Source organism: Lepidochelys kempii, chromosome 26 (genome assembly GCF_965140265.1).
Source record: "Lepidochelys kempii isolate rLepKem1 chromosome 26, rLepKem1.hap2, whole genome shotgun sequence".
In the NCBI taxonomy this organism is placed as follows: domain Eukaryota; kingdom Metazoa; phylum Chordata; order Testudines; family Cheloniidae; genus Lepidochelys; species Lepidochelys kempii.
The window spans coordinates 199,734-226,838 of NC_133281.1; the positions used below are offsets into that span (position 1 = coordinate 199,734).

Genomic DNA, 27,105 nt, shown 5'->3' on the forward strand with positions numbered 1-27,105 from the left:
GTCATCCTTATTTCTGCGCTGCACTGCCGCTCTTTGGCTACCCAGCCCTGAAGCAGTGCCACGGCCAGCAGCAGCAGAGCATTGGGAGCTGGGTGCCTGGCCAGCAGCTGTTGCTCGACAGCTGCCCAGCTCTGAAGCAGTGCCACGGCCAGCAGCAGCACAGAAAGGTGGCAATGCTATACCAGGCCACCCTTATTTCTGTGCTGCTGCTGGCGGCAGTGCTGCCTTTAGAGCTGGGTGCCCAGCCAGCACCCACCACTCTGCGGCTGCCCAGATCTGCAGGCAGTGCAGAAGTTAGGGTGTGAATACTGTGACGACAGACAGACAGTAGGTTTGCAACCCCCTTTTGAGTTGGGACCGCCAGTTTGAGAAATGTGTACTTTTGTATACTTTTAGTATAGGGTAAAAGTACAGAAGACCAGTTTTCATGATCCATGGCATGTTTTTCATGGCTGAGAATTTGATAGGACCCCACTAATAATCCTGAGTACTGGTAAGCAGTAACAGTGCTGACAAACTGAGGAAAATGGCATTAGGACTAAAATGGATATATTCATGCTCTCTCTTTTTTTATATATATTTAAATAATTCAGATGTTTAAAATACACCTGTGGGTGCTTAGGTCTGCATCTATCCTATAAATTAATAATTACAATGTATATAGACAAAACTTCTTGTAAATATATCTCTCAATCCCCACCCTTCACAAATTTGAAGGCATATGGAGTATTAAGCTCTCTGTGCAGACATCAGAAATACTATGTAGCTGGCCCATGCTAGGATGCGTAAAACAAAACGTTTCTCTCCACAGAAAGAAGAGTGGGAAATTGAAGACCTCTTACAAACGGGAGTATGTAAACCTAGGCTGCAACATTGACGTTGACCTTTCTGGACCAACCATCCATGGCTGGGCTGTGTTGGGCTATGAAGGCTGGCTTGCTGGTTATCAGATGGCTTTTGATACTGCCAAGTCTAAACTATCACAGAATAACTTTGCATTAGGATACAAGGCAGGAGACTTCCAACTACACACTAATGTGTGAGTACATACCAGAGGAGCCAGGCTAGATTATGGCAAGCAAGCTGTGTGGCTAACTGCATCAGATGTATACTGGGTGGAGAAAGGGAGGACACTGATCTCAGACTGAATTTTGAAAGGCTTTACATACCTTATTTTCCTCCCCAAGAGACAGGTACAGGAGGGTCACTTCCCAATTTGCTATCTTTTGAGACTTTTCTTCAGGGTAATTCTGTCCCCCTAAATTTGGTAGTGGAAAAGGCATTTTGGAATTAGGGTAGTTTTTAATGAGGGTATGTTTAGGATAACTATGGGATTTAAGTTAGTAAACATAATTTTGACTGCTGGTTTGTAGCACTCTTACTGAAGGAACTTGAATCTCTGGTAAGTTGCCCACTTCCACATACTAACATTTACTAAAACGTCAACTGGGAGGATTGGGATTAATGCAACGTTTCTACCTTTTTCTCTTAGATGGTCCTAGATCATGGCAGTTTCCTATGTGGAAGTAAACATTTAACATTACTGTCTGGGAGGAGACTCAGTACTCTCAGTGGTGTTGGGTGTCGTGATACTTGCCTTGCCACATGTACTTAAGAGGCAGTGTTTTGGGGGGGGAATTGTCTGCATTTCCCCATTTTCAGTCTCCTCACCAAAGCTGAGCTATATTGAGACTTATTTTAGCCAATGAGGGTTGCATGTAGCTCCCTCTGAACCCACTGGTTTATGCTCTGCATGGAATGTGCTTCCCTCCCTACTTCTAGCCAGGGAAGGAAAAGCTGAACTCTTCTGTCAAAATTTCAAACCTCTTAGTGCAATGTTTTAGCTCCTGGAAAGCTCCCTCATTCCCCAGGCTAAACCTAGCTCTTGGTGAAGAACCTACAGAGCCCAGGTGAGGTGTCTGGCCAGGGAGTGAATAGGCATGGATCCAGCTGAGAGAAGTGTGGGATTGAATATGCCCACAGGGTTAGGGTTATCCTCAGGTTTGTTTGGGAAGTGGTGTTAGGAATTTACTTTGTTTGAAAGACGGTGAGAGGGCAAGATGAGACTTTGTGGTGATCGGAGGGTTAAACACTAGCAAACTGGAGAGATCTTCACACACTCTTTATCTGTTACAAACAGGAATGATGGCACTGAATTTGGTGGGTCAGTCTATCAGAAGGTTAATGATAAAGTTGAGACATCAGTAAATCTTGCTTGGACTGCTGGCAGTAACAATACCCGTTTTGGCATTGCCACAAAGTACCAGCTGGATGAAAATACTTCCATTGCGGTAAGTATTTTACCAGATTAGCACTTACAGCACAACTGGAGTTTGCTTAAATGCTGTTAACTGGTGGCACAGGGTGGTTATTTTTTAAACCTATGGCACCTTGTGTTATTATGTTGCCCCTTTTTAAGTTGTTGGTGTATGGAGAGCGTATGTTGTAGACAGCTGGAATATGAATTATGGAATATACTTTACTGAAGCCTCATTCTGTGACATGCATTCTCTCTCAGGCTTGTCTATACTGACCATTGGTGTATGACAATCTGGAGTGCAAATCTACAGCACTCTAGTGCAGTGACTCTCAACCTTTCCAGACTACTGTACCCCTTTCAGGAGTCTGATTTGTCTTGTGTACCCCCAAGTTTCACCTCACTTAACAACTAGTTGCTTACAAAATCAGACATAAAAATACAACAGTGTCACAGCACACTATTACTGAAAAATTGCTTGCTTTCTAATTTTTACCATATAATTATAAAATAAATCAATTGGAATATAAATATTGTACTTCCGTTTCAGTGTAAACTGGATGGAGCAGTATAAACAAGTCATTGTATGAAATTATAGTTTGTACTGACTCTGCTAGTGCTTTTTATGTAGCCTGTTGTAAAACTAGGCAAATACCTAGATAAGTTGATAAGTACCTGCTGGAAGACCTGTGCGTAGCCCCGGAGATAACTCAGACCCCAGTTGAGGACCATGCACTAACTGGCTGTGTGGACTGTGCTACCTCCTACTAGAAGTTCCATAGTGTGCTTTGACCAATTGCAGTAGGTTTAAGATAGCTTAACTGCAGTTGGTCAGAACTTTTTAGATTATGTCTACAGTGCAGTTAAACACCTGTGGCTGCATGTGTCGGCTGACGCACGCTTGGGCAACTGGGCTGTAAAACTGTGCTGTAGACATTCAGGCTTGGGCTGGAGCCCAAGCTTTGGGACCCTGTGAGGGGGAAGGGTCCCAGAACCCAGGCTCTAGCCTTAGCCCAAACATCTAAACCACAATTTTACAGCACTGCAGCCTGAGCCCTGCAAGCTTGAGTCTGGGACACAGGCCAGCCACAGGTGTTTAACTGCACTGTAGACATACCCTACAGTATACCTGTAGTGTGGTGTGCTTTGACCAACTGCCACTAAGCTGAGATATGTTGAGTCTCCTGCAGTTGGTCAGAGCATACTAGGGAACGTCTAGTGCATGTAGCAGAGTCCACGCTGCTTGTTAGTGCACAGCCTGCTACAGTGCTGTAGACTCATACCCCAGCTTTCTCTGTGCTAATTCTCCATATAGACAAGCCCTTAGCAACGAGTGATGCACAGTGTGGTTTCATACTGTGCCATTACTTTACTTTAGCCTTATGTGAGGCACTATAATGGTGCAATATATCTAGATTTTAGGAAAGCATGTGAGAGGGTGGCTTTTGGGGGGAGGAATAATTTAACTAGCTAATTTGAAACAGGTTGAAATTTGCTGAAAAACCCTATCCAAATAGAGGTAAAAATAAACTGTCATTTATTGAGTTGATGGGAGGTGAACTACAAACTCTATAAAGGAGTATTACCTCTTCTCTCCAGAATGGGTTTATGCATGCAGTGAAAAATGTTACTTTAATAGAAATAACTGCCATATTCACTTGTAAACACCTGTTTTCTGGTTGCTGTAGCTCCTAATAATTTCAAGGAATTACTGCTTCCTGGGTTTCTCCCTCTTTATGAGATTATCTGTTGCAGAAAGCAAAGTAACTGCATTAGTTACTGCCCATATGTCTAATCTCCCTGGGTTAGTTCATCATCATTACTGGTGTTTGTAACACCTTTATTTAACTCCTGGGTTGAACTTCAAGGGTCATCTAATTCACAGTGGAGGGCTTGCAGCTCTGAAAGTGTTTAATCCCTAATATGATGACAACATGGTATTGGGTAAATAACTCAATCCCTTGGGAATTTCATTAGCTTACTCTATGTACTCTTACCTCAAGATTACTAAATGGAGGTAAATAAAGCAGGCATAACATCTCTATTCCCCTCATTCCTGTTTATACCCTTGAACTAGTCGTAGGCTGAGCACAGTCCCTTAAAAACTTTTAGATAAACGTTACTACGACCTTCCACACACTTCAGTTGCTTCTGCCTACTTAATAAGTAGTTGTTACTCATGTTCAAGTCTCTTGAGTAACAAGAAGATGGTTGCAAATTGAAGTGCCTAGAACAATACAGTTGGCAAGACTGGAGGGGAACTGTGTGGGCAAGCTTGAGGGTTCATCGGTGGGAGCAATGGGCTAAAATTGAGGGAAAAAGAGGGTTTCTTTTTTGTTTTTGCTGCTATCCTATCAAACTCTCATGTCTATGAGACAGAGTAATCTCTCAAAGAAACTGGCACATTATTGTTCTAATTTTAAACAGAACTCTATAGAACCAACTACTCTGCATTTGCAGGGACATATATTTTTGAGATCTTTTTTCCATTGCTGGTTAATATGTCCACTTTCTGATGCTTGTAGATTTCTCTGCAACTGCTGCTGATTCCAGTGGAAAAGTTATTGTGCCTGCATGCCTATAAAAGTAGGAGCGATGCTGCTGTTTTGATGTGTGCTTTTATTCTCTCTCTACCTCTAGGCTAAAGTGAATAATGCCAGCCTGATTGGAATCGGGTACACTCAGACCCTTCGACCTGGTATGTAAGCCATAACAAAATACTAAAGGGAATCGCTTCCTGCTGGGCTTAATAGAAAATATTATTTTAATTTGAGCTATTCAGCAGAATGGGTAGCTATGGAGGTGGCAGCCATTAAGCAATCAAGGATTAGCAGTTTTAATGGAATTGTTCTTTCATGTTTGCAGACCTACATGAGTCACTTTGCTTTGTGGGTGTGTGAGGTAGACTTTTGTATACAGGTAGTGCCTGAAATGAGGCATCTCATTTCAGGCAAGTCCCTGCCCAAGTCAAACTGCAGAGGAAGACTGAGGTACTTTAGCACAGCTGTGTCATTAGCTCTTACTATATACCCAAATTCCTTATTTGTGCATGAGTGACTGACTGCATTTCTACTTGAGTATTAGTATCAATGTTTGTTTTGTTTTTGCAGGTGTGAAGCTGACGCTCTCAGGTTTGGTTGATGGCAAGAACTTCAGTGCTGGTGGTCACAAGGTTGGGCTGGGCTTTGAACTGGAGGCTTAATGCAGTTTTAAGTGGAACAGCGGCTCCCTTCCTGGAGATGAAGGGGAAAAAAGTAACCCAACATGTTTTGGCCTTAAAATTCTTCTGTGAAATTTCAAAAGTGTGAACTTCTTATTCTTCCAAAGAATTGTAACCCCTCCCCTAAGCTATAGGGTGTAAACTCATCATAAAAGGAGATACTTGAAGGCATGCATGGAATTTGTAAAGGTTGTGCCACATTTCAGTTCCTCAGTGTTATTTTAAATTTGTTCCTTAAGAGAGCATAGCATTTCCTTACAAGGGGAAAAAATCCCAGCTAGCACATCACATCCTGCATGTCCTACACCTGCTGACCACTTATGAAATTGGTCTCCGTGTGGTTAGTGAAAGCTTTGGTTTTGCATCAAAGTGAAATAAATCAATCACATTTGGAACATATCCCTTCTGTGTGTTCCAGTACTGTTTCTTCAAGGTGTCCTTAGATTTGGCAGGTGCTGGTTTTCAGGGACAAAACTAAATCCCTTGCAGCAGTAAAGATTCAGGCACAGTCAGTCAGTGATGTGTGGTTTTTTATTGTTGAGGGACTTAGCCCAATTCTCAAACACTTGTATAGTATAGTGAAAAATATTTCTCCTTTTAAAATTTTATTTAACATTCAAATAGAGCAAACCAAAAGTTTACATATTTCAGGTAGTTCGTTCCCATACAGGAAACAAGTATTCGGTAAGTACAGACATTACACTTGAGAAAAAGTGCAACCCAGCATGGTTAGCCAAATCAGTAAATTCAGTGCTTTTTTTCATAAATGTCAGGAAAGGTAGCACAGCAGGTGGATGGGAGTTGTGGAAGATGACAAAGTATCTTCAGCTGCTGTTTTATAGGGTGAGTAAGAAATTTCTCATGCCCCCTGCTGTACATTTGTGGGAAAAACAACAGTGAGAGTGATCTAAATTTTGTTAAAATTAGGCTGTCAGCTTTCCTTAAAAATAGGAATACATGTCACCATGAAACCACTAGATGGTAGTATAAATAGAGTTCAGGGGGTTTCATTTTCATGTGGAGTAATGTCTGTCATGCTTCATCTGTCCCGAGCTGTGACTGAAGTGATTTTTACATCTGGGTTTGTTCTGGCTTATTTCTGTTTTCCCCTTCAAGCTGCAACCAGCTCCAGTCTAGAGACTAAAAATGAAGCACAGAAACACTGATTAGAGTTTAGCTGCCATCTTTCTAACCCAAAGCAAATATACTGGGTTCTCTTATAGTATTTAAGTACATAATTTTGGGCATTTAAACTGTATGGCAAAAAAAAAAGTGCCCTACTGAAGGGGAAGGGATGTAGGGCTTTACTTTTTTTCCTGGTTTACTTAAACAATAGAAGCTGCTTCATATAATGTATTACTGACAGTCTCTTGTAATATTTATTTCAGTAACCCCCTTTTGTTTAGGGAATGAGATATGTAACACACTGCATATACTAATGGCAGAGGAGAGAGATCTATTCTTACAGCCCTTCCACAATCTTGCTTGGCCAGCACTCCTCCCAAAAGTATGCTTATTGTTCAAAGTGATAGAAGTTGTTACCATAAAGCTCTGGTCCTGATCCTTCATTGTGTCATGCATCACACTTTCTAACTGGCTGCAGAGATTTTGTGATTCCATCAGTAGTTCCTCACTGAAAAAGAAAGTTGTACAAATGATTACACCAATTGAAACTGGAAGTCTCTCAAGTGTTAGAGGTGCAGCTGCCTTTTCCAACCTTGCATAGTACCTGTACACCAGGGATATGTACTCAAGCTAGCAACAAAGACTAAACTGTAATCCTTTGTATGCTGCCGCAGTCCCACTTACATCAACTAAAAGTGTTGTTATTGTAGTCCATAGCACCTTAAGATTTACTGGTAAAGTGACCTAGAAAATGCATTCAACATGGCATCAAGCTTATATCCCTGTGCACTAAAGAAAAGAGTCCAGAAATCAAACACTAGAATGGGACCTGATGCGCAAAATAAGCCTGGCTCTGAATTTCTGAAATCAAGGGACCAGACTATTACATTTTTAATTAACCAAGGAGGAATTGGTTCAATTTACTCCTGTAAACCAGCCACAATTACAACTGCTTATCCCCTGATTTGTCAGTGAATGTGCAAATTCCCACTGCCATTGTGCTTTACAGGGACACTGTTTAAAGTCCAGCCCTGCCATGTGGTTTCACAGTGAAATTTTAATATTTAAGTCTCCCTGTTGTTGAGACAGAAACCACAGGGGAACTGATTAGACATGAAGTGCACATTTACACTGTAGCTGGAAGGTATAATTCCAGTTCAAGGAGATGTGTGTTCTCTCTAAAACAAGGTAAGAGCATAGCTCAAGCAGCAGGAAGGTCTAGCCACAGCCTAGGTACCTAGTGTTTCAGACAGGATCCTATTCTGGGAAGCTACTCCTGGGGGAATTCAGCACATAATTGAGCTGTGCAGATTTTTAACTTTGTGCCCACTGTGGTGACTGAACGCAGCAGGCCAGGGGCTGAATGGGAGTGGAGTTGCAGGGGCACAGACATATAGGGAGGGAGGTGCGCGTACATACAAAAAATCCTGTTCTGTACTTTTCTCAGCAATTATTTCCTTCTCCCTCAGCTCCTCTATTACCTCTGACTTTTCCCCAGCCTTTGCACTATTTCTGAGGGTGGAGGAAATATTGTTTTGTATTAATATGCCTAATAAGGAATCTATTTGTCAAAAAACATTTCTGAATCTTTTGTCTGTATTGTTAGACATACTTGCTAACAGGTATTTTGAAATAAATTACCAAAAATAATTGAAACTGGTGAGATTACATTGTTTTTTTGGCACAATTCCCCCAGGAGTAAATGTGTACATCTCCTTGAGCTGGAACTTATACACCTTTCAGCTCTACTAGATGTGCCCAAAGTAATCTTAAAAATCCCTGTCAGCTAACAGTAATCTTAGGTGTTAACTGTAACCATAGATAAACAATGTGTCCCTTTTAACATATGCACAGATGCAACTCCATCATTCTTCACTTTACCTTTTATTGTAAGTTACAGCTGGGACTTGCAACAGCAGATGGCCTGGGTTACTAAGCCGTGATGCATTCATACTCTCTGGGCTGCCACTGACAGGACCACGCACCTTACTCTGAAGGGAGAAGGCAGATTCCGATTGCTGCATGCACTTTATTTCTACATAAACTTACTTCCAGGAGCAAGTTCTGCCATTTCTCTTAATGGCAAGTAAGGGTTTGAGGTTTTCTTTAATATTAAGATAGGCCCAGATTTTCAAACCAAATTCAACAGAGGGAGGTGGGATATCCCGTTTTTACTTCATGTTCTACGCAGCATTTTTCTGCATGCTGCCTTTAGCCCAAAACAGGTTTTCATGTACCTGGTCACCCCACTAAAGTTGCAGAATATTATCTTCCCTCAGAATTAAACAATTTTCAAAAAATCTTTTATCATATGTTCTTTAGAGCAATTAAAGAACCTCACCCCCTTAATCTATAAATGCCCTGGAAAAGAACAAAGAGCGTAATTGTGTTGGGGGGGGGGGAGAGGGGAGGGTTTCCCCTGTGAAATTCCCAACACCGGTGATGAAATGCCCACGGCATTTCAAAGAAGGGGTTCTAAAGCCAGTGCAGGCTCATGAATATAGCTGCACTTGTTCATCCAAGTCTCTACCATCAAAAAGGGGGGGGGAGGGGGGAGGTTCAATAGACCATTCACTTCTGTTTCACTCACGCAAGCAATTTTCAGCAAGTTCCATAATTCTTTCTGTCGTTTTTCCTGAAGCTTGACAACTGTGTTCTCATCTTCATTCATCAGGTTCATCACTTCCTCCACTCTGGGGAACAATTCCAGTGCCTTCTGCTTGCAAATTACTGTCTTACTGTAAAGAATAATAATCAGGTCAGATGAGCAGCTGCACTGTGTCAGTTAGAAACTCCATCAGCTCCAACTGTTTAACTCCTAATAATTGGAGAAGAACATGATTCTTAATTTGTGAAGTTGTCTTACTGAGCCTAATACATCCATCCCCTCATTGTAGTAAGAGCAACAGAGAAGGTTGCCCAGCATTCCTTGTCTATCTTCCAGAAAATGGATGTTCTGGGACTCACCTGAGCTGAGCATAAATTAGACGGACTGTCTTTTCAAATGTCTGGATTGCCTGCAGGAGCAGTCGCACTATTTCCTGACTGTCACCACTGGTCCTCTGGTCTAGAGAGACGAAAAAGGATCAGAAACAGTGAGGGCAGAGAGTGAGTTCATTAGAGAGTACAAGAATCAGTCATGGTTTCTGTAGCTCTTTGGAAAAAGGCCACTTGGCAGGGGGTTGTAGCCCAGAGATTATACTGGGGGATGGGTCTGTGGTCATAAGGAGGAAGGGCTGGGCAAGAGTCCTGCCTACAGCACAAGCAGGGGCACATGTCTTCAGCAGTGGTTTGGGAAGAAGGGCCCAAAATGGATTCATCCTGAAGAGGCAGCCAGCTGCTAGAACCAACTGGTCAAGCGAGCAAAGCTGACCTCCCCGCTTTGAAGTACCACCTCTTTCCCAGGCAGCCACGATTGGGGTAGGGGTAGCAGTGCTCTTTTGGAACTGGAAAAGAGGAGAGAGACCATATGTTGGAGTGTGGGCCACAGGCCTGGAATGGAGAATTCTCAATGCTGTTTATTGGTCGTTCCAATTAACTGTCACACACACAGCAACAAGACAACAGCAGCTACAGGTTCTTTACCTCTTGGCTTCTCCCTCAGTCGCCGGTAAAGTTCTCTGGCTTGTTCTTCCCTACAAAATAAAAGGCACAAGTGTTTCTCTGGAACAAGGGCTCTCAAAAACACTTCACATACCTGACCATGCTGCCAGACAGCTGAGTCATCTCAACAGTCCAGTGCAGGCTTTTGTTAGGCCCTGCCAACCCAGCCTGCGGTTTGGGCCTTTGAGCAGGTGCCTCTGATTGCCACATTCAGAAAAGAGCCACTGTGCTAGAAATGCTAGCACCACAGGCTAGAGAGGGTTCCAACTTACAGATCCTCCAGGGTGCCCCCTTGCTTCCGCCCCAGTGGGCTTCTCTGCAGGTCCACAATGTCTGCCTGCAGGGCCATCATCCTCTTCACCAGCTGATCCACATCCTCCTCCTGAAAGAAGGAGCTTCAGTTAACAACATTACTCTCAGACATAGGCCAGCCACAGGGTGAGGGACTCTGGTTCTAAAAGGCCTTAAATGGAAGAGAAGTTGCTTTCCCTTTTCATCCACAATCCTACAGCCTTAGACAGGGAAGAAGGGCTTGTGCAAAGATTTCCCTTTGATATAAATAGATTGATTTGGTCTTCTCAAACTGGCCCCTTCTAATGATCTTGCCGCTTTCGATACCATAGCTCAGCTTGTGGTGAAGAGACACTGTTTGTTCACATTCTAAGGTGAACCTGCAGCTAATGACAAAAAGGGGAACAAAATTTCCTCTCAGCTGCTCCGAAGGGCTATTGTAATTCTCTCCTCACCCACCAATACCCTTAACCTTACCCCTCAGATATCAGCATCCCAGTCCTCATATCCAGTGTCTATCTCAACCTGTGATATACTAATGCCAGGAAACAGGATCATTGACTCCTTAGGCAGAAACCTTCTGTCCCCCTGTATTCTGGGGGAAAGATGATATGTATGTGGGCAGGTAGGAGGACAGTCACCAAAGAAGCCACTTTTCAGTAGACTTCTGTATTTCAGATGCCATCTCAAGTTACCCTGTCACTCAGTCCCAGTATTTGGGACCGGTGAGTGCACACACTGAGCAGATGGGGAAGAATCCCCACTTTTAGAATTGGGTATTAACACTTCCATTCCTAAAGTCTTTCTGAGCACTGCCAGCCAGCCACTTTCCTTTTCAGTTTTAACCTCCTGGTGAGTCTTCTCGTTACCCCAGTGACAGTCCCCTTGACAACAGTACAATTGCTTTTGTCTATAATTGGGCCTGTTACAAGTATCTCTCAGTTTAGACATTAGAAATCCTCTCCTTATCGCCTCCATATCTTTCTTCCCTGACCCTTCCCAATACAGAAAGGGCTACACTACTAGGCCAGTAGACAAGGAAAAACTGATGCAACCTAAAACAAAGGAAGGCCAGTCCAGCCATGGAGTGGAGGATGAAAATGCAGGGTAGCCGCAGAAAGCTGCCTCTTTCAGGCAAGCAATTAAACCTAAATCTAGAAACATACCCGCCCGCAAAGCTCCACAGCCAGCTCCATCTCCTTCCAGGCAAACAACAGCTTCTCAGAGGCTCAAAAAAAGAAGGAAGAAACAAGTACATTACTGTGTGCTGCATGTGAGGAAAGGAAGCTACCATGCTGGGATTGGGGGAGCGGATGGAGGACTCCCCTGCATGTCACAGGGGCTGTACTCACTGATTCCAAACTCTATCTGCTCACTGTACTTCTCCAGGTCAATCTGGATGCTGGTTTTAAAGAAATCCAGCTTTGCCTTCAGCTGTTGGGACAGGGAGGCCATGGAATTCTTCATCTTGGAGAGATTGCTATTGTAACGCAGCAGATTCATCCTGTGGAGACAGTGAGAAGGGTCACGTGGGTCCAGCCCCATAGGAGCTGCACACAGTGTCCCAACTGATCCCACATGCAGCTTTCAGAGCCACTCTCATTCAAGCTTACAGACCCCAGTATTCTCCAGTTGACCCATGATCAGCCCACATTTTCCTGTGTCACCAAGACAAACGAACAGGGCTGAGTGTAGCTGAGATGGCACAAAGACAACAGGGTTAGAGGCCACAGCTCTTAGCTCTCCATTAACTGCAAATAACTCCACCTTTACCAAGAACTTCCCCCACCCAGATAGCGCCTCATTCCTACACCACTGTAGAGCAGGTTTCTTTTCCTGTTATCTCCCTCTAGCCAGGAGGCCTAAGTGGAGCCAACTATTCCCAAAGGGACCCCCACTGTACATGGCTGCTCGCTGCCCCTGCTGAAGCAGGTTACAGTCCTCCTTCAGAGTCCGAATCGTGTGCCAGACCTGACCCCACACCTTCCGTAGCTGGAAGAAGGACAGATTCTTCTTTGGATCCTGAACTGGAAACACAGAGAGAGCATATTTTTGTTTGTTTGTTTTAAAACAACAAAGAGAGAGAGAGACTTACCGGAGCAGTGCTACAAGCTAGGAGTTAGCACCACCCAATCCAAGTCTGAGATAGGGTGCCACCTCCTCTTGAGCCTGCACAGCCAAGTCTCTGTGCCCATCATATCCCATCTGGGCACTAGAAAGGCTATTTCACTGCAACTGGCCACAGTTTGAGAGAGTAACTCAACGGGTCATGATTCTTCTCTACCCTCAATTAAATCCCGCCCCTGAGATTGAATGCTATGACAATCTGCTTCGCTGCCCACTCCGCTCTCAAGAGCGAATGTCCTCCCCCTACAGCTCACATATACAGCAAGCTCTCTGCTGATTCCCCCTGGAAATAACCCATGCCCAGGGGAAGTCCTTACGGATGCAGTCAACACTTTCTGGATGAGGCCGCAGGAAGATCTGCCTCTCATAGGCAACTTTACGGTTGTCAAAGAGGAAGAGGAGGTCTGTGTCCGTGGCTGTGGCATCATTCACCTGCCGAGATGAGACCTATCTCAGTACTCTCCGATACAGTATTCCCAAGCAGCCTCCACTGAAATAACTCAGAGCCAGCTGGCTTGCCATGGCCCAGGATAGTGTGAGCAGCAGGAGGGAGGACTGCTTTGCTTCAGTGAAAACAGGTGGGAGTGTGAGACTGGGGTAGGTGCTCAGAGTGCAGGCGCAGGCTTGGCCAGCAGGTGTTCAGGTTTCAGCCCCAGGCTCACCTTGCTGTCAGCCATGCACTGAACAGCCAATTTCTGAGGGTATAGTGCAAGCCCCGCCTCCTGCAAGAGCTCCTGCTCCTCTTCTGGAATACCAGTATCTGACTGAATCCTGGCCTTCACAGTCTGCAAGGTTTCCTCTTCTGTCACAGGGTACATGTGCAGAGTGCCAGTAACCATGTTTAGGATGCGAACCAGCTGCAAGAAAAGAAGTGGGACATGGGAAGAAGCTAGGGCATGGAGGTCATGGTTGAGCAGAGATGCCAGGACTCAGACCAGGTGATGGAGAAGTAAACAAGGAACACCAGGTTCATATGGCCACTTTAGGGGCTGCTTGGCAACATCATGCTAAGGTCTTTGACCTGTATCAGACAGAAGGGAGGCCACGCGACACAGAAAATGGGACCAGCAACTCCCCTTCCCTCCACCAGAGTGAGAGAGGCATAGACGCTCAGTGAAATAACAGACAGGAAAAGCCCTGGGTCAGTGAATATTTCTCCTCAGCTGACCAGGAAGAAGCCAGTGTGTCTTGGACTTCGCCCTTCCACATGCCAAACACATCCTATTCCACATAAACCATTGCTAGTTTTCCCGAGTACTTTCCCTTGATTGTTACCAAGTGACTATCTTTCAGCCTCCAGAAAAATCTAGGTCCCCTTGTGGCTTCAAAATAAGCACACTTTAACAAACTCAGAACTGGTAAGTAAGAAAATCTAAGGGTTAAACAAGTTCAGGAGAACCAGCAGTTTCTCAAGAAGACATTATTAAATGCATAACTTCAGACTATTCTGATCCGAAAGAAAGACAGGGCGAATATTAAGAGGCCACTATGGCTCATCAGGAGCTCTTTAAATGACCTGAAATAAAAAAGGATTATAATAAAAAGGTGGCAGCATGGACAAATGGCTAATGAGGAGTACAAAAGAGTAACAAGCATATAGGAACAAAATCAGAGCATTACACCTAGCTACATCACAAGCAATAAAGATGAACAGTGTAGGTTCTCTACCTAGTGGGGAAGGAGAGCTAATAACGGATGACAAGAAGGCTGAGGTATTTAATGCTTGTTTTACTTCAGTCTTCACTAAACTGGTTAAACAGTGACCACATACTCAAACACATTTAACATTAACAACAAGGGAGCAGGAACAGACACCAAAATAGGGAAAGACCAGGTTAAAGAAAATTTAGATAAATTAGATGTACTCAAGTGCGCGGGGCCTGATGAAATTCATCCTGGGGTACTTAAGCAATTAACTGAAGCAGTCTTGGAACCATCAGCATTATTTCTGAGGACTGGACAAACCACTTGTCTTTAAAAAGGAGGAACAAAGAGGACCTGGGGAATTACAGACCTGTCAGTCTAACTTTGATACTTGAAAAGATACTAGAACAAATTATTAAACAATCAATTTCTAAGCATGTAGAGGATAATAGGGTTATAAGGAATAACCAGTAAATAATGGATTGTCAAGAATAAATCATGCAAAACCAATCTGATTTTCTTCTTTGACAGAATTACTATCTTAATGGGGGAGGGGGGGGTGGAGGACAGCAGACATGATAGATCTTGATTTTAGTAACACTTTTGACACAGTGACGGTCTCATCAGCAAACTAGGGAAATGTAATTTAGATTAAGTTACTATAAGTTTGGTGCACAACTAGTTGAAAGACTGTATTCAAAAGTAGTTATCAATGGTTTGCTGTCAAACTGGGAGGTCATATCTAGTGGGTTCACACTGCAGGGGTCAATCCTGGGTCCAGTACTGTTCAATATTTTACTTGGATACTGGAGTGGAGAGTAGGCTTACAAAATTTATGGATGACACCAAGATGGGAGGGGTTTCAAGGACAGGATTAGAATTCAAAATGACCTTGACAAATCAGAGAATTAGCCTGAAATCAATAAGATGAAATTCAATAGAGGTAAGTTCAAAAGTACTTCACTTAGTAAGAAAAAAAATCAAATGCATAACTACAGGATGGGAAATAACTCGTTAGGTAGTAATACTGCTGACAACAAGCTGGGCATTATAGTAGATCACAAATTACATACGAATCAACAATGTGATGCAGTTACAAAAAAGGCTAATGTCATTCTGGACTATATTAACAGGAGTGTTGCGGGAACTGTCCTGGTCTACTTGGCACTGATGAGGCCTCAACTGGAGTGCTGTGTCCAATTCTGGGTGCCACACTTTAGAAAAAATGTGGACAAACTGGAGAAAATCCAGGAGAGCGACAAATGGTTTAGAAACCCTGATCTATGTGGAGAGATTAAAAAACTGGGTACGTTTAATCATGAGAAAAGATGACTGTGGGGAAACTTGATAACAGTCTTCAAATATGTTCAGGGCTGTGCTAAAGGGGATGTCGATCAATTATTCTCCATGTCCACTGAAGGTAGGACAAGTAATAATCTTATAATCTGCAGCAAGTAGAGACTGAAGTTGGATATTAGGAAAATATGTTCTAACTCTCAGAGTAGTTAAACTCTGGAACAGACTTTCAAGGGAGGTGGTGGAATCCCCATCATTGGAGGTTTTTAGAAACAGATTGGACAAACACCTGTCTGGGATGGTCTAGGTTTACTTGATGCCTCAGCACCAAGGGTTGGACTTGATGACTTCTTGAAGTCTCTTCCAGTCCTACATTTCTACAATTCTGAAGTCACCATAAGGACCAAACTCTACAGTCATTCTGCACTCAGCAATCCGCAGCCCCAGAGAGCCTAAAATAAACCATCCACATTATCTCACCACAACATAGACCAATTCAGTACAGAAGGGGCTTCCCAACTGTGGGGTCCGTCCATTTTTGTGCCACAAATCTTTGCTCTACTGGACAGCTCTCTGCAGCTCCACTCCCTGCGGGTCAGCTCTGCATTTGGGGAGAACAATACTGACCTCCTCCTTTGAATGTGCTTTGAGATCTACTGATGTAAGAGTTCAGTATGTGTTTCTTGTTATAGCCTGGTACTAAATAACAGTACTCACTCTTGTGGATATACTTGCTCAGACCAGCCCTCAGCAGTGCTTTTCCTTTTTACAAACCAGCCTCTCCCATCTTAATGGGGTTTCCTCACATCCTTCCCTAGCCCCATGTCTAGCCTGCTTTTCTCTCATAGGCTAACATAAGCTGTACTCTCTGGACACTGGTCTGTCCATGAAAATCCAGTCCCAAGACTCACCTTTAGGTTCAGTATATCATCCAATGCCTTGAAACAGCCATTGAGGCCATAAACAGGGTCTGTCCCTCTCTGCCGCGGGTGCCACATTAACATGAGCTGCAGCCATTTCTCCAGCCGCCCAGCCAAAATGCTATGGGGCAGAAACAAGAACCAGAGAAGAAAGATGTGTTTCAGTTGGCCATACCAGTTCGCATCTACAAAAAGAGATGCGAAGCTCAGACTTCCCCCTCCCAATCTCTTAACTGGAGAACAGAGAAAGGAGCATGGAACCTTCTACAGCAAGCTAACAGGATCCTCCTGTTTTCATCTACGGAAACTTCAGCCAGATGGTACCATGTGCACTGGGTACTAAATTTTTCAAGGAGATCAGCAAGGTCATAGAAACAAAATAGACCCCTTCCTATTCTCAGGAGGAGATAGCCATCTTATCCCCATAGGATGCATTTGGGTCATACTCCTCACCTGTTTAGATTATTGGGATATGGTAAACTGCTAGAAAATTTCACTTCTCCAGCCAAGTCTTCATAGACAACAATATCCAATTCGCTCTTCTGTCGTACTTTTGTGTGCCTAAGGAGTTCAAGCAGGTACAGTGACAAAGTAAAGAAGGTTCTGTGATCTCTCTGCATGATCACAACTGCACCTCACCCTTCCCAGGACACACATTACCCTCTAGCCTATTTCACAACACAGAGATGCTGCTGAAAACACAGACACACAGCTAACAAAATCTGTCCCAGGTATCTTATTCAGACATTTGCAACTCCCCTGCAAAACATCCCAACTCGTATTTAAACCTGACAGCAGATACGCTGATGCTGCTCCAGGTTAATTGTTTGCCCAAAGAGTGTCAATCCCACTGGTCCCATAGATAACCTAGGTCTGTCACAAAGAGATTTACCAGGGAAGACTGAACCTGGTAGCCAATTCAACACTCTCAAGTGAAGGGATCAACTCCCCCAACCTAATGGGAAGGGTGAGATACTAATTCCATCAGCCCCAGGAACCACTCAAGCTGCATGACAGTCAAGTGTTTGAAGCCTGGAAAGCTCTTACAATGCCTAAGTTCAAATCCCTAGTAGGCCATGAAACAATGATTAACCCTAAAATTGAGAACCCCTTCCCTCGCACACCATGAAAACAGGACAATGGTTTGGATGCCACATTATAAGAACTTCCTCCTCCCTGTCTGGCCCCAGCTTACTCACCATTGCACAGGCTGCCAGTTGGGCAGAAATGGTCTGAAACCTGTTATGCATTCAAATGCCAGTGTGCCAAAGCTCCAGTAATCCACTGTCACCGTGTACTTCTGCTGTTCCAGCAGCTCTGGAGCCTGGGTCAGCCAACACAGGTTGAAGATTAAGCCATTTTCTCTCAGACCTCAACTGCACCTGCCTCCTAGGATGTTCATTAATGTTTGCGCATCACTGTGGAAAGCTCCTGCTAAGTGTTTTATCACTTAGGAACCTTACTGGCCTCTTTGACCCAGTCCTAGGGGTTAATGAAACTCATACCCTCTATACAGGAGAAAGTTAGCAATGAAATGTGAAAACCCAAATGTTGGCAAAGAGCAACAATACAGCCTGTTCTTTTGCTTCAGCACGTGTATCCCAAACACATCCACACCTGCATGGTTGGGACTCCTCTCCCACCCCACAGCCAGATTACAGTGCCTGCTCCCTCCTCCTGCTCTGCCCCACAGACCTTGCCGGTCACAGCAACACTACAAGCTAAATCCACTCCTTACCAGGTACTGCAGTGTCCCAACGAAGGAAGTGCACAGACTGCCCTGATCCAGCTCCTTAGCATACCCCAGATCAATGATCTTGTGTATTAACTGAGAGAGACAGATGGCAGGGAGTAAGAGGACTGAAAACACATTCTGCAATGAGAGCATGCACTTCTCTAGAGAGAACAGATGATTTCAGTACTCAGAAGCACTGGGAGAAAGGGCAGGAAGCATCAAGGCAGTGTTGCACTCTTGCATGATCACAAGCACAAAGTTGCTGGTAAAGCAGTTCCTCAGGGTCATTATGAGCTTGAGATGCAAGGAACTGGAGATACTATTGCTGACTTACAATAGAGCCCAGTCTGAATGGAGGGACATTCCTAAGAGAGCTGGATCACTCCGGCCTTTGAATAGGAGTTTATTTCTATTTCCTGAGGAGATGTTCATGCTCCCTTAAGGAGAAGTGAGAAAGATGGCCAGATCTGTGCCTCTGGTGGCACAACGCTACCATAGCCATCAAGTGGGGAGAATCCTCACATTATAAGAACTCCTGTGCTGCACCCCTGCTATCCCTATGTAGGGGATGTGACCAGGGAAAAGTGGGCATGGCCATAACTTTCCCTAGTTACTCTGGTGTATGTTGCAGTCCAACCTGGCCCCAGGATCAGGGGAGCATAGAGATGGCTTAATGCTCCCTTGGAACCACCATGTGAGGTGTCATGTGCCACCCCATGGTGCCCTGACTGGGAATGGGCAATCCAAATAGTCGTGCTTAGAGTGGCAGTCTGCAGCAGTGCAGCCACCATTTCATCACACAGCCAGGACTAGGCACAGAGTGTTTAAACTAAAGCCTCATAGGAATTGCTTCTGCATATCAAGGAAGCGTCAGAGAGGCAGAGATATCTGATGGTCTGAGCTCGGTCTGTAAGCCGGGAACCACACACACCCCCAGCCAATTTCCACACAATTCTGACACCTATTATCACTTTGGCTTTGACAAAGTCACTTCCTCTCTGCCTCACTTCCCAGTCTGTAAAGGGTGGGATGGGGGGAAAGAGAAGGATACAATTCATAGTACTTGGATGTTCAGAGAAATCATTAGTTAGCAGTTTGTATAAATACCAAGAATTACAAGATGAACCCCACCACCACCTCTCAGATAGTGTCATGTTCAGACACCCTCATTGGGGCTAGTCGTTTTAGCTTGCGAGATCTCTGAGAGGGATCATGTTTTCAGCTTCAGCTCCTAGTCATTCTCTCTCTCTCTCGCTCCCACACACACACACACACACACACCCTTTCATGCTCCCGCCCGTACACTCCACTCACTGTCTATATGACCAAAGTCACCGAGCTCCTACTCACCCTTTGTTCTCCTTGCTGTAGGACAATGTTCTCAGGTTTCAGGTCTCTGTGGATGATCCTGTTCTCATGAAGGTACCTGAGAGCAGAGGCTGAGACAGAGAGAGACAGCTGTTACTCAGCACAACTAACACCTCCCAGCATTACTGCAGAGAGTCTAAGCCTGCAGGCTCTAAAAGGCAAACATGGCTGAGAAGAGATTACAGTGAGGGAGAACAGGGATGGGGATGTAGTACAATGAGAAGGTCTGGCCTGGAAGCCACTTGCAATACGCTGTACCCTGAAGTAGCAGGGACAGGAGCTGGGTACAGCTCCTCCAGGATATGGAAGCAGAGCTTGTTCTGTTGGCAGCTGACCTCTTTGCATACATGAAAGTTCCATCACATCCATGGAAAATCCTCACTGACCCCTTCCCTATCCCAATCTAGTTCCTCCTGGCATCCCCCCAGGAGACAGGTACCTAGGGGATCTCCGGCTGCAGCAAGGAGGAAATGAGGCAGCCAGGTGGGAGACGGGCTGTAAGGGCCAAGCCCACTTTAGAGAGAGGAAGTGCTATGCTCAGCATTTCCGCGCCTCATCTGTCCTAAAATCAGTGATGATCCAATGGCCACTGTGCCATGCCAGGCCAAGTCTGCATTGCCCTCAGTCATAGAATATCAGGGTTGGAAGGGACCCCAGAAGGTCATCTAGTCCAACCCCCTGCTCGAAGCAGGACCAATTCCCAGTTAAATCATCCCAGCCAGGGCTTTGTCAAGCCTGACCTTAAAAACCTCTAAGGAAGGAGATTCTACCACCTCCCTAGGTAACGCATTCCAGTGTTTCACCACCCTCTTAGTGAAAAAGTTTTTCCTAATATCCAATCTAAACCTCCCCCACTGCAACTTGAGACCATTACTCCTCGTTCTGTCATCTGTTACCATTGAGAACAGTCTAGAGCCATCCTCTTTGGAACCCCCTTTCAGGTAGTTGAAAGCAGCTATCAAATCCCCCCTCATTCTTCTCTTCTGCAGGCTAAACAATCCCAGCTCCCTCAGCCTCTCCTCATAAGTCATGTGTTCTAGACCCCTAATCATTTTTGTTGCCCTTCGCTGGACTCTCTCCAATTTATCCACATCCTTCTTGTAGTGTGGGGCCCAAAACTGGACACAGTACTCCAGATGAGGCCTCTAAAGGAGGCTAAAAAGGTACTAAAGGTAGTAAAGGAACTCACCAATGTCGAATAGAGGGGAACGATCACATCCCTCGATCTGCTCGCTATGCCCCTACTTATACATCCCAAAATGCCATTGGCCTTCTTGGCAACAAGGGCACACTGCTGACTCATATCCAGCTTCTCGTCCACTGTCACCCCTAGGTCCTTTTCCGCAGAACTGCTGCCTAGCCATTCGGTCCCTAGTCTGTAGCGGTGCATTGGATTCTTCCATCCTAAGTGCAGGACGCTGCACTTATCCTTATTGAACCTCATCAGATTTCTTTTGGCCCAATCCTCCAATTTGTCTAGGTCCTTCTGTATCCTATCCCTCCCCTCCAGCGTATCTACCACTCCTCCCAGTTTGGTATCATCCGCAAATTTGCTGAGAGTGCAATCCACACCATCCTCCAGATCATTTATGAAGATATTGAACAAAACCGGCCCCAGGACCGACCCTTGGGGCACTCCACTTGATACCAGCTGCCAACTAGACATGGAGCCATTGATCACTACCCGTTGAGCCCGACAATCTAGCCAGCTTTCTACCCACCTTATAGTGCATTCATCCAGCCCATACTTCCTTAACTTGCTGACAAGAATACTGTGGGAGTCCTTTGGCTAGCTGCAGTCTGCCCCACCAGGAAATACTTCTACCACATCCATCTGGCATAGCCATCTCTGCACCATCCTGGCTCACAACCACCAAAGGCAGAGGGTATGCCTGGGGACAGAGTCATGGCTGGAGGGCCGACACACTCCAGCTATGCTGAGCCAACACGATCACCCCAGGGTATGGGCAGGCACAAAGAGGTATATCAGAGCCACTTCCCCACTTTTCTGTGTCAAGAGAAACTCAGGCTGGATGGAGAATTGGGACCAAAGCCTGCGTTTTTCATGTTCAGCCAAGCCAATCCCTGAGCAAAACCCTGCAGCCATTAGGTGGGGACACAGCTCACTCCGGCTGTTTGTAAGGAAGAGGCTAGCAGCATTTCCATAGCCTGCAGCTGCACTTCCCAGCACTGACTCAAAGGGACTCACTTCCCGCTCCCTCCACATCGCTCATGAGGCGACACAGAGCGCAGAAGAGAATCCAGTGCCCCGAAACTCCCCTACGAGCGTCAGTCTGCCTAGCCTGACTTCAGGGAGACACCAACAATCATGCTACTCAAGAGGTGACTTTAACCCTTAGGATGCTGCCTAATCCCCAGCATGGCCCGATCCCAGGGTTTCAGCTGGGCCACTAGGGGTACTACTGAGAAGAAGGGAACATTTCTAGCTAACCAGGGTCAGGGCCTTGGATCATTATACCCGGGGTTGCTCCCTTCACTACCTGTCCTCTCAGCATGACACCCCCACCTCTGTTACCAGTCCTCAGCCTCTCCTTGGGCCAAGAATGAGAACCGGGGAGGCAAACAAAAGCTGTCACTGGGCCAGAGGTTCTCAGATTGAGGGGCAGGAGGAGGAGATTCTGTTCAGCTTTTGTGCCTCCAGGAAGAGCAGTTTGTTCCTCCTCTTGCTCATACCCCAGGCCCACACCAGCCCAACAGGCACTTTTTAAATTCCTTCCTCCGAAATACACTGTATCGGCCAAGACCTACATAAGAGTCACAACCAACCCACTTCATGCCAGCCATCCCCTGAATCTAGCATCAGGAAGCCCCAGAGACAACAAAAGACACTCCCCTACATAGTTACAGATTAATGGTGCATTTGACTTAGGGCTGCCACTGGGGCTTTAGCTAGTGCAGGTCACGCTGCTTGAGCCATCCCAAGAGTGAGCTAGTGAGAGCAGGTTGCACCTGGGCACCAATACGGCACTGGCTTCCCATCTGCTGCTTCCACGTGTGAACCAAGGTCTTGGTTCTAATCTAAAGAGTTCCACATGGATGGGGGCCTGGCTGCCCTGGAGATGGTTCCGTCCCATGCTTCACCACAACAGCAGAGATCTTTGAGGTTCACCTGTCCCCAATCCCTAAATACTCATGCTTGGGGACTGGAGGCTGGCTGTGCTGGGGGCATCACCTCATTACCATAGGTCACTTAGGGTGATATATGTTTGAGGAAAGGGGGCCTGTTCAAAGCAAACAGTCCACAACAAGCACCATAATAGTGTCAGTCTGCATTCCCATCAGTCTCAGATGCTATGGTGATGATGTAAGTCAATGCAGAGATGAGGGGCCCACCCTAGCCCCGAGGATGGGCTGCAGCTGGGAATCCCTATGAAGAACACAAGCTGGAACTCGCTCATCCTGCCTAGCACCTCCCAGGAAATCCCTTGAGCTGGGAAAGGAAACACACTGCTTTCCACATCCCAATGTCAGAGACAAGTCAGAGGCCATTTCCCTTCTGGGGAGGCTTGCAGAGCAAGGCAGGAAGGAAAATACTATGAGATACCTATCTAAAGGGGAGGCATCCAGGATCACACACCTAACTTCCCCCAGGTGGAAAAGACTCATGGAACTAAAATGGCTCCCTTCCCAGACTAGGACAGCGGCAGGCCCTGCTGCCATAAAGCCGCATTAGGCAGACCTAAAAAGAAGGAATCTGAAGAGCAACTAGCAAAAGACACTAACAGCAAATTCTTTTCCAAGTACATCAGAAGCAGGAAGCTTGCCAAACAGTGGAGCCACTACATGATCAAGGTACTAAAGGAATACTAAAGGAAGACAAGGCCACTGCAGAGAAGCTAAATTAATTTTTTGCATCAGTCTTTGCTGCAGAGGATGTAATGGAGATTCCCACGAGGGAGATTTCCACACCTGAGCCATTCTCTTTAGGCAACGAATCTGAGGAACCGTCCCAGACTGAGGTGTCAATAGAGAAGGTTTTGGAACAAACTGATAAGTTAAACAGTAATAAATGACCTGGACCAGATGGCATTTACCCAACAGTTCTGAAGGAACTCAAATATGAAATTGCAGAACTACTAACCGTGGTATGTTTCAGAGTAACAGCCGTGTTAGTCTGTATTCACAAAAAGAAAAGGAGTACTTGTGGCACCTTAGAGACTAACCAATTTATTTGAGCATAAGCCTGGTATGTAACCTATTGCTTTAATCAGCCTCCATACCAAATGACTGGCATACAATTAATGAAATGACTGCTTTTTAAAAAGGCTCCAGAGGTGATCCCAGCAATTACAGGCTGATATGCCTAACTTCAGTACCATGCAAATTGGTTGAAACTAGTAAAGAACAGAATTATCAGACACATAAATGAACAAGATTTGTTGGGAAGAGTCAACATGGCTTTTGTAAAAGGAAATCATGCCTCACCAATCTATTACAATTCTTTGAGGGTGTCAAAAACATGTGGACATGGGTGATTCAGTGAATATAGCGTACTTAGACTTTCAGAAAGCCTTTGACAAGGTCCTTCAGGCTCTAAGCAAAGTAAGCAGTCATGGGATAAGAGAGAAGATCCTCTCATGGATCAGGAACTGGTTATAAGACAGAAACCAAAGAGTAGGAATAAATGGTCAGTTTTCACAGTGGAGAGAGGTAAAGAGTGCTGTCCCCCAAGGATCTGTACTGAGACCAGTGCTGTTCAACGTACTCAAATGATCTGGAAAAAGGTGTAAACCGTGAGGTGGCAAAGTTTGCAGACAATATAAAATTATTCAAGATAGTTAAGTCCAAAGCTGACTGCGAAGAGTTACAAAGGAATCTCACAAAACTAGATGGCTCGACAACAAAATAGCAGATGAAATTCAGTGATCAATGCAAAGTAAAGTACAGTGGAAGACATAATCCCAGCTATACATACAAAGTAATGGGGTCTAAATTAGCTGTTACCACTCAAGAAAGAGATCTTGAAGTCATCATGGATAGTTCTCTGAAAACATCTGCTCAATGTGCAACAGCAATCAAAATAGCTAACAGAATTAGGAAAGGACTAGGTAATAAAACAGTAAATATAATACCACTAGATAAAATTCCTCATATGCCCATACCTTGAAAACTTCACACAGTTCTGGTCGTCCCATTTCAAAAAAAGATATATTAGAATTGGAAAAAGTACACAGAATAGCAAGAAGATTGATAAGGGTATGGAACAGCTTCCATGTGAGGAGAGATTAAGACTGGGACTGTTCAGCTTGGCAAAAAAAATGACTAATAGGGGATTTGATAGAGGTCTATAAAAATCACAAATGGTGTGGAGAAAGCAAAGAAGGAAGTGTTATTTACCCGTTCACATAACACATGAACCAGAGATCATCCAATGAAATTAATATGCAGCAGGTTTAAAACAAACATAGGGAAGTACTTCTTCACACAATGCAGTCAACCTGTAGAATTCATTGCTAGGGGATGTTGTGAAGGCCAAAACTATAGGTTCAAAAGAGAATTAAATATATTCATGGAGGATAGCTCCATCAATGGCTATTAACCAAGATGGTCAGGGATGCTACCTCCTGCGCTGGGTGTCCCTAAACCTCTGACTGCTAGCCGCCAAGTCTGGATGACAGAGGATGGATAACTGTCCTGTTCTGTTCACTCCCTCTGAAGCATCTGGCACCAGCCACTGTTGGAACAACACAATACTAGGCTAGATGGACCCAGTATGGCCATTGTTATGTTCACTTACCGATATCAGAGAGCAGGATGAGAATGGCTCCCTCCCGTAAGCCACAGCAGTTCTCAAACTGGTTCAAGTACTGCAGAGGATCAAAACAGAGTGTAAACTAATCTCCTCTGTGCCCCAGTCCTGGGTTTGGCCCCAATCCTGCAAATGCTTATGGATGTGAGTAGCTCTGCAGAACTCAGTAGCATTACTCAGATGTGTAAATGTGTGCAGGATCAGGTCCTTAAATAGTAAAACTACAACTTCAAACAGTATTTCCCTCTCCACAGATAGGGAAATTGCCATCATCTTCTCCACCAGCTCCTCCAGGAGGAAGAAACCCCTTCACAGCTTCCTTCCCCGTGTCCCGCAGCAGTTGGCTTAGCCAGCCAAGCACCAGTCTCCCTAATTGCAGCCATGTGCTTTGGGCACTATCTGCATTTGGGCTTTTAGCAAAAGTTAGAAAAACAACAAGATGACCAAAAAAAACACAAGTTACTTTTCCTGCTGACAGAGGGGAGCTTATCACTTCTGGGCAGAGGTTCACTCACTGACCTGGTCTGGGATGTTCTGGGCCATACTCACATCCTGTTCTCCATCTCTTACACATCCCTTGCTCTCTACGTTTGCATCCCACAGACACACATTTGCTCACTGCCCAACAGAAATGGAAAATTTCTAATAAAAATCCAGAAAAAGGATGAAAAATGCATCTGGGATCAACCCTGCCACTTGCTCAGAGGAGGCACAAGCAGGCACAGCCCCATTTCAGGAGGATTAGGTGGCAACAGCATGTGGAAGCAGCTGGGGAAATCCCACTGAATCACAGTTGAGCCTCTTCAGAAGAAACCCTACACTTCCCCCAGTAGCTGTCCCTGCCCCCCCAGGATCATCAGCCTCACCTTGCGAAGGTCTCCACCCTGGCAGTATTCCATGGCCAGCAGAGGCAAGTCAGTTGGTGCAAGGTTCTGCATCCCTTCGGGGACATCGCGGGCAGCCACCACATTGGGATGATTCAGTCTGAGGAAAGGAAATGAGGGAAGCATGAGATCACTGGAATCAATTCATCTCAGCCTCCTCCCAAGCAATAACGGAAAGGGCCAGCATCCTGAAAAGTGATCATCCAAACAAGAGCTTTATAGTCTCACACACAGGTAGGTATTAGGAAAGGTCACAATGGGACTGTAACCCTTCGGACACAGAACTAGTGCACTTCAAAAGCTTCCTTCACCCTGCTCAATCCACTCTTTCCTCCCAGGGCATGGCTTTAGTCCTAACTTGTCTCCCAGCTGTCAGTTTCCTCATTCTCTCTATGAGCATCCAAACTTTGACATGCAGCCTGCTCCTAGCCCCATGAGAAGTTAGGGCTACATTCAACCCATTGCAGCCTGCACAAAGTGGGTGCCACTTAGTGTCTTTGGGACTCATTCAGCAGGGATATAAACGGTGGGGTAAATTAGCCTGGAAACTGGGTACCTAGCAAAGTCATGTAACTTGCACTGATGGGGCTTTCCGTGCATGTGCAGGACACTCACAGAAGACAGCACAGGAACAACAACAAATAAGAAGGTGCGAGGTGAAGCAGTTCCTTAACATGCACTGCCCCCAGGCTCCTGGGGCCAAACGCAGCCCCAACCTCCATGGACCTCAGCACCAGGGGCAGATCTAGATGCAAGTTACAGGACATAGCCTTAGAAAAGGGGTGTGAGTGACATTTTCCCCCCAGAAATGTGACCTGCATTCAGCACACCGCATTCCCATTATTGCTGAACTGGGCTCAGCTAA

At 45.2% G+C, this 27,105-nt stretch overlaps 2 protein-coding genes across 23 annotated transcripts in view; one reads left to right on the forward strand and one right to left on the reverse strand.

Moving 5' to 3' along the window:
- The window catches only part of LOC140903558 (DNA polymerase beta), a 71,983-nt gene extending 64,940 nt beyond the window's left edge, over positions 1–7,043 (forward strand). For all 11 annotated transcript variants that reach the window (XM_073325030.1, XM_073325031.1, XM_073325032.1 and 8 more), the window contains 4 exons: positions 812–1,039; positions 2,141–2,291; positions 4,898–4,955; positions 5,368–7,043. In XM_073325030.1, the coding sequence (XP_073181131.1) occupies positions 812–1,039; positions 2,141–2,291; positions 4,898–4,955; positions 5,368–5,459 (529 nt within the window). In that variant the 3' untranslated portion in view covers positions 5,460–7,043. The remainder of the gene's footprint in view (positions 1–811; positions 1,040–2,140; positions 2,292–4,897; positions 4,956–5,367) is intronic.
- IKBKB (inhibitor of nuclear factor kappa B kinase subunit beta) overlaps positions 5,995–27,105 on the reverse strand; it is a 65,631-nt gene continuing 44,520 nt past the window's right edge. For 10 of the 12 annotated variants that reach the window (XM_073325020.1, XM_073325023.1, XM_073325026.1 and 7 more), the window contains 19 exons: positions 26,223–26,340; positions 25,345–25,414; positions 19,569–19,657; positions 18,222–18,311; positions 17,683–17,807; positions 16,937–17,044; positions 16,475–16,604; positions 13,286–13,480; positions 12,941–13,055; positions 12,400–12,523; positions 11,849–12,000; positions 11,663–11,724; positions 10,478–10,587; positions 10,188–10,237; positions 9,570–9,669; positions 9,193–9,340; positions 8,484–8,593; positions 7,020–7,110; positions 5,995–6,617 (listed from right to left, as the gene is read on the reverse strand). In XM_073325020.1, the coding sequence (XP_073181121.1) occupies positions 6,549–6,617; positions 7,020–7,110; positions 8,484–8,593; positions 9,193–9,340; positions 9,570–9,669; positions 10,188–10,237; positions 10,478–10,587; positions 11,663–11,724; positions 11,849–12,000; positions 12,400–12,523; positions 12,941–13,055; positions 13,286–13,480; positions 16,475–16,604; positions 16,937–17,044; positions 17,683–17,807; positions 18,222–18,311; positions 19,569–19,657; positions 25,345–25,414; positions 26,223–26,340 (2,056 nt within the window). In that variant the 3' untranslated portion in view covers positions 5,995–6,548. The other 2 variants (XM_073325024.1, XM_073325027.1) reach the window with 2 other exon arrangements.